Source organism: Aplysia californica, unplaced genomic scaffold (genome assembly GCF_000002075.1).
Source record: "Aplysia californica isolate F4 #8 unplaced genomic scaffold, AplCal3.0 scaffold00728, whole genome shotgun sequence".
In the NCBI taxonomy this organism is placed as follows: domain Eukaryota; kingdom Metazoa; phylum Mollusca; class Gastropoda; order Aplysiida; family Aplysiidae; genus Aplysia; species Aplysia californica.
The window spans coordinates 13,153-20,860 of NW_004797998.1; the positions used below are offsets into that span (position 1 = coordinate 13,153).

Sequence of the window (7,708 nt, forward strand, 5' to 3'; positions counted from 1 at the left end):
GGGGGGGGGTTGCTGCTAAGGGCAGAAATAACTTTTGGCAACATTGCATTTGAAGGCTTACTCTGCCCATTCTTTCCTGGGCTGTTCTTTCAAACTTCTAGTCATTTTTCTTTTTTCTCCATCTGATAGTTTCCATGAGTGGAGTTTCGTTTAACAATAAAAAACCCAACCATAATGACTAGGTATCTTTGTTTTCCTGAAACATGCACTTTTGAGATGAAAATCCATGTTTTGTATTGTGCAGCAAAGAAGAGAAGAGGATATCTACCCTGGAGCTGCCAGCCAACATGGTGGTCACGTCTCAAGAGAAAACTTCCCGCTCAGACATTGTGACAGAGCCGGTGACCGCGAGCCCCAGCAAAGAGTTGTCCCCCTCGGCACCAGGCTCGCTCGTTGATGGGGGCAGTGAGCGACTTCCTGCCGCGGGGACTGAGGTGATGGAGCGGGTGGAAGAGATGAGTGTAGACGTCAGTGTGGTGGTCAGTGTGGTCCAGGGGGAGGAAGTTGTGGCGGCAGACGGCCTGGACTGTGAGGAGACGGTGGTGTCTTCCTCCGTGCACGGGCAGGAAAAGTGGGCGCAGGAGGGAGCGGTGCAGGTGCAGGAGGGAGCGGTGCAGGTGCAGGAGGGAGGTACAGTACAAGTACAGGAGATAGTGACGAGTGTGGGGACAGCGTCGGAGGAGGAGATAGAGACAAGCGTGGAGCCGGAGGTTGTGCAGGAGGAGATAGAGACCAGCATGGAGCCAGAGGTTGCACAGGAGGAGAGCGTGTCGCTCAGCGGTGGCCCCGACCAGAGCAGCGTGGTGGGTGAGCACGGGCAAGCTGTGACACTACAAACCACTGATGTGTCTGATGTCGCCACTGTCACGCTGCAGACCTCCGACGTGTCGACTGTCACGCTACAGACCTCCAACGTGTCGACTGTCACGCTACCAACCACTGATGTGTCGACTGTCACGCTACAGACCTCCGACGTGTCGACTGTCACACTGCAGACCTCTGACGTTCCCGCTGTGACGCTTGGCGACAGTCAGTTGGTCATCGTGAATGAAGACGGACAAATCAGTTCTGCTGCGTCGGCCGGCCCTCATTCAGCTCGCAGGCCCCACTTGCAGCAGGAGTCGGGCAAAGAGAGTAGTGAGGCTCCGGGAGAACAATTCCAACTAGACACCGAGCACATGACCTTGACAAGAAAAGACGGGCAGCACATGACCTTGACAGGAAAAGATGGGCAGCACATGACTGTCATCGCGTACCCAGCCCCCGGGGAACAGACGTCGGGCGGCTCTGCTCATCTAGAGAGGAAGTCCATACAGGTTGAGAGTGGGCAAGGCCCTGACTGCCAGCAGGTCGGGATACAGGACCAGGCAAACAGCAGTCAGCACGGCTATATTGTGAGGGAGATGCATAATCCCCCCTTTGCCACAGTGCTCACAGAAGACGGAACCACATACCTGAATCTGTCGGTGGAAGCGACAAAAATTTCCAGTATTCTGAAAGAACGTGTGGCTTCGAGTCCTTCCAAGCCCGTCAATCCGGCCAAGGGCCACGGGAGAGTTCTCAAGCCAGAGAACTCGTTCAACATGATTCTGAAACAGGCGATCTCTCCAGCTGCTCACACGGCCACTGCCACCCCCCAGGTGAAGAAACCAGGACAGAGTTACTCCCTCCTGACCCCCGGTCCTGCGAGTGTTGCTGGCGAGAAGAAAGATTCGGAGACGGTGACAACAAATGGCGGCCATGTTGGAGTAGCTTTGCATGGCTCCATCCAACCGCCTCGGAGCGGTGGCTCGCCCCACAATGTGTTGATCTTGTCTCCCCCGTGTTCTACAAGCTCTGCCGCTGTACAGGAGGCTCAGGCCGGGGTCTCTGTGGCCGGACAGCACGGCCAGGCCGGGGTCTCTGTGGCTGGACGGCACGGCCAGGCCGGGGTCTCTGTGGCCGGACGGCACGGCCAGGTGGTCAGGGAAGAGGCGGAGGTTGTGAAAGAGACGCCAGCGGCCGGTCCAGGTGCTGCTGCCCCTGGCTCAAGTGGCCCCACCGTCATTCGCATCACCAAACTGCCTCTGGGATCGGAAACAGCCGCGGTAGAGGAAGTTGTCGAGAAGGCTGGGAGTCCACAACTCAAGTCTGTGGTCATTCCTGGGAAGCTGACCGATGCAAATCCCAAAACGGCGTCGGAAATCTTGATACAGCGCTTCAAAGAACAGCGCAAGTTTATCATTAAAGAGTCTGCAAACACAGACAAGCTTATTCATGAGTCAAGTGCTAGCGCAGGTTCTGTGAAACAACAGGACTCTGGTGGCAGGAAGTCGGAGGTAGGTCCCTCCCCCTCGCTAGCGTCTCCCCAAGCACTGACCACCGTGTGCGACCATGCCTACACGGGGAGCCACACCCAGGGGCCGTCGGCTGAGGTGGCCGGCGAGACGAGTGACGCGGGGACTCAGCTTGTTGAAGAACCTGCTGGTGATAAGACGGAGGCCGGAGTAGAGGAACCCGAACCACCGGCGTCTGGCCCGGCTGACGCCTCAGAGCAGGGCACGGAGCTGTACGAGAACACAGCAGTCGCTGAGTCCTCAGAACTGTCGTCTGTGACAGAGAATGTGCTGGCTTTAGAGCCCGGCGTGGCGGAGGTTGTCGCTGTGGTCAAAACTGAACCCCAGGAGGAGGAAGTGTCGCTGCAGGAGGATGAGAGGAAGGAAGTGTCGCTGCAGGAGGATGAGAGGAAGGAAGTGTTGCTGAAGGAGGATGAGAGGAAGGAAGTGACGGAGAAGGATGAGATTGTCACGGGGAAGCTGGAGAACTTGGGAAAGGTCCGGATCTTGGACAACGGCGTGGAGTATGAGGTGAAGATTGTGTCGGACGGGGAAGTGCTGGTGGAGAGTGACCAGGTAACTAGTACTTTTGTTGTTTGCTCCATTTTACCTTCTCTTGATCGGAGAAGCTCTGCTCGTATTTTTCTTTGCTTCTGTTTTGTCCTGAAGTACAGCTGTCATCTGGTCTGTTGGTGTGTTTGTTTGTTTGTCCTGAAGTACAGCTGTCATCTGGTCTGTTGGTGTGTTTGTTTGTTTGTCCTGAAGTACAGCTGTCATCTGGTCTGTTGTTGTGTTTGTTTGTTTGTCCTGAAGTACAGCTGTCATCTGGTCTGTTGGTGTGTTTGTTTGTTTGTCCTGAAGTACAGCTGTCATCAGGTCTTGCATGACTGAGGTATTTGTCCTCAAGTACAGCTGTCATCAGGTCTTGCATGACTGAGGTATTTGTCCTCAAGTACAGCTGTCATCAGGTCTTGCATGACTGAGGTATTTGTCCTCAAGTACAGCTGTCATCAGGTCTTGCATGACTGAGGTATTTGTCCTCAAGTACAGCTGTCATCAGGTCTTGCATGACTGAGGTATTTGTCCTCAAGTACAGCTGTCATCAGGTCTTGCATGACTGAGGTATTTGTCCTCAAGTACAGCTGTCATCAGGTCTTGCATGACTGAGGTATTTGTCCTCAAGTACAGCTGTCATCAGGTCTTGCATGACTGAGGTATTTGTCCTCAAGTACAGCTGTCATCAAGTCTTGCATGACTGAGGTATTTGTCCTCAAGTACAGCTGTCATCAGGTCTTGCATGACTGAGGTATTTGTCCTCAAGTACAGCTGTCATCAGGTCTTGCATGACTGAGGTATTTGAGCCTCCTGTTTCTGTTCTTAGCAAGCCCCATACTTTACACTGTCTTTAGGTCATTCCCAAAGGGGGGACTTAATGCACAGTAGAATTGTAAATGGGCTGATTCATCAATGTCATGCTCACAACTGTGCCTCAACAGCAACAGGGAGCTGCTGCTTTTTCTTTCCTCATCCTTACTATCGTCATTTTTTCCGCTACTTCTTTTGTATGTTTGTCACTCTCTTGTGACCCGCTATTTCCGGGGTGCCTTGATAGTTGAAGGAGACTTTGTGCTGTTGAAGCAAGAGAGGTGGGCAGAGTAAGTCTGATTCCCTGTAAGGACTTCTCTGTTGACACCCACTCCTTGGCGCTCATATGACCTTATGCAGTTGTGAGCGCCCTAAAACCTCTACTAAAACTAAAGTAAAATACTTACCACGCTGTATTAAGTTCTGTCATGACACTTTCATCCATGAGTTTGTTTGTAAATTGGACCCAAAGCAGTCCCGTCTAGACAACCACATTTCTGCTGCTTACTTGTGCTGTTTTTATCTTCCTTTCTAAATGCCCAGACAGAACCACAGGCCCTAGTAGCCTTTTCAAAACTCCAATGATGAATTCTCTGGCCCTGTCCTTCCAAATGACATATGTTTATCTCCATGCTTTAATTGAAAGCATAAATTAAGACCACTGTACCTTTTTTTTCCTAATATTTTCCTGCGTTCCATTCCCTGTGTCAGACTGCTGCCCCGAGTGGAGCGGGAGATCTCCGTCTGAAGCAACAAGTGCTGGAGGAGGAACAGGTGGAGCTGGCAGAGACCACCACGGGGGAACACACCGGGGACAGCGGGAAGTCAGTGCTATACCGTAGCTACAACTGAAGAATGTGCCAATGGATTTTTGTGAATCTTGCCAAGCACCAAAATATCCTTCATAAAATGTTCTTGGAAAACTTTTGAGTTGGGGGTGGAGGGGTGTTAAAGTTAAAGACATTTTTTATCCATCCAAATACACAATGTACAAAACTGCACTGGTCACAATCAGACTTGTTCTTGTTTTATTGAACTTTCCAATGTCTTGCTTCACTCACATTCTCTGCTCAAGATCAGGAAAGCTAAGAAAACTTTCGTACCCAAAGGGGATTTCCCAACTGTGGAATTGGTTGCTTTTGAGCACAAGGGGCTATCCCGAAAAATACTCTTTTGAGAAAATCAAAGGTAAAGTTTTTGTCCCTTGTTCAGTTTCTTTAAAAGACAAGGAGAGTTTTCTCTATAACCAAACAAATATACACACCAATGAAACCAAACTTCTCCTTTAGGTAGGGCAATGCACACTTTTGGTGTAGGTCAAGATTTCTGGAAACCCCCGAAATTTGGGTTAGCCCGCTTGTCCTTAAAAGCGCCCAATTGTTCCTGCAAGTATTCCTAATCTCCTATCCATCTATCTGAGTGTACATAGACAGGTAATCCTAATCTCCTATCTATCTGAGTGTACATAGACCAGTAGTCCTAATCTCCTATCTATCTATCTGAGTGTACATAGACAGGTAATCCTAATCTCCTATCTATCTGAGTGTACATAGACCGGTAATCCTAATCTCCTATCTATCTATTTGAGTGTACATAGACCAGTAATCCTAATCTTCTATCTATCTATCTGAGTGTACATAGACCAGTAATCCTAATCTCCTATCTATCTATCTGAGTGTACATAGACAGGTAATCCTGATCTCCTATCTATCTATCTGAGTGTACATAGACCGGTAATCCTAATCTCCTATCTATCTGAGTGTACATAGACCGGTAATCCTAATCTCCTATCTATCTGAGTGTACATAGACCGGTAATCCTAATCTCCTATCTATCTGAGTGTACATAGACAGGTAATCCTAATCTCCTATCTATCTATCTGAGTGTACATAGACAGGTAATGCTAATCTCCTATCTATCTGAGTGTACATAGACAGGTAATCCTAATCTCCTATCTATCTGAGTGTACATAGACCAGTAATCCTAATCTCCTATCTATCTATCTGAGTGTACATAGACAAGTAATCCTGATCTCCTATCTATCTGAGTGTACATAGACAGGTAATCCTAATCTCCTATCTATCTGAGTGTACATAGACAGGTAATCCTGATCTCCTATCTATCTATCTGAGTGTACATAGACAGGTAATCCTAATCTCCTATCTATCTATCTGAGTGTACATAGACAGGTAATCCTAATCTCCTATCTATCTATCTGAGTGTACATAGACAGGTAATCCTAATCTCCTATCTATCTATCTGAGTGTACATAGACCGGTAATCCTAATCTCCTATCTATCTGAGTGTACATAGACCGGTAATCCTAATCTCCTATCTATCTATCTGAGTGTACATAGACAGGTAATCCTAATCTCCTATCTATCTATCTGAGTGTACATAGACCAGTAATCCTAATCTCCTATCTATCTGAGTGTACATAGACCAGTAATCCTAATCTCCTATCTATCTATCTGAGTGTACATAGACCAGTAATCCTAATCTCCTATCTATCTATCTGAGTGTACATAGACCAGTAATCCTAATCTCCTATCTATCTATCTGAGTGTACATAGACCAGTAATCCTAATCTCCTATCTATCTGAGTGTACATAGACCAGTAATCCTAATCTCCTATCTATCTATCTGAGTGTACATAGACCAGTAATCCTAATCTCCTATCTATCTGAGTGTACATAGACAGGTAATCCTAATCTCCTATCTATCTATCTGAGTGTACATAGACCAGTAATCCTAATCTCCTATCTATCTATCTGAGTGTACATAGACCAGTAATCCTAATCTCCTATCTATCTGAGTGTACATAGACCAGTAATCCTAATCTCCTATCTATCTATCTGAGTGTACATAGACCGGTAATCCTAATCTCCTATCTATCTATCTGAGTGTACATAGACAGGTAATCCTAATCTCCTATCTATCTATCTGAGTGTACATAGACCGGTAATCCTAATCTCCTATCCATCTACCTGAGTGTACATACACAAGTAATCCTAATCTCCTATCCATCTACCTGAGTGTACATACACAAGTAATCCTAATCTCCTATCCATGTATCTGAGTGTAGCTATATGTACAGTTGTTTTGTTCACTGTTCCTCAGACAGACGTCCAGCACCCAGACGGTGTACACCTCTGCGGGAGAAGTGCTGAAGAAACAAGTGTTTACAGCCAACTCGGGCCCCATCCACAAACTGGCCACTGTGGTCAACGAGGACGGCCAGAAGAGACAGTACTACTACGTGTCCGTTGTCCCCAACAAGAAGTTTGACGTCAAGTTCAAGGCCCCTAGTGTAAGTTTGCCCCACGGAACAACAAAGTCCACATGGGGGGGGGGGGGTACTTTGTGTATGTGAGTTGTTTTGTCCCTCCCTCCGGGATGCCATTTGTCCCTCCCTCCGGGATGCCATTTGTCCCAGGGTTTTTGGTTGTTGTTATTTTCATTGTCTCCACTGAAATCCATTTTCCAAAGATTTATTATTTTCAGCGTTTCTTTCTGTGTACCACCATGTTTGTAAATGAAAATGTGTAAATTTTCAGCTGTTTTCACAAAATTACAGTGGCATCCCTGTTTTCTCTTGGGGGGGGGGGGGAATAGTTATAGTGCTGTTACTTTGTCACGGATCTGATTGTTTGTCGTTTGTGCTGATAAAATGACCCACTTTGAGCGCCCAGCACAGTTGAAATGGCCAGTGGATGGTCATCATTTCTGCTGACAGATCGTTTACACTTACTGTTTGATAGATAACCAAGTCGGAGAACTTCTGTGTCTAATTTCCAGTCCATTCTTCTTGGGCGTGAATTATCGTTTTGTTTTGGTTCTCTTTGATGTTGTCAGTTCCAGCTTTGAGTTTTTCCTCTTAGTTTTGCTGCTTGTAATCATGTGTTCTACCTTGATTGGATCATTCCTTTCTTCTGTTTTCTGTGTTCTACCTTGATTGGATCATTCCTTTCTTCTGTTTTCTGTGTTCTACCTTGATTGGATCATTCCTTTCTTCTGTTTTCTGTGTT

At 47.3% G+C, this 7,708-nt stretch overlaps 1 protein-coding gene across 1 annotated transcript in view; it reads left to right on the forward strand.

Moving 5' to 3' along the window:
* Positions 1–7,708, forward strand: part of LOC101855292 — a gene marked incomplete at its 3' end in the record, with an annotated part of 41,206 nt that overhangs the window by 10,509 nt on the left and 22,989 nt on the right. Inside the window, 3 exon segments of the mRNA XM_035972524.1 lie at positions 245–2,891; positions 4,392–4,504; positions 6,801–6,990. Of these exon segments, the coding sequence (XP_035828417.1) occupies positions 245–2,891; positions 4,392–4,504; positions 6,801–6,990 (2,950 nt within the window).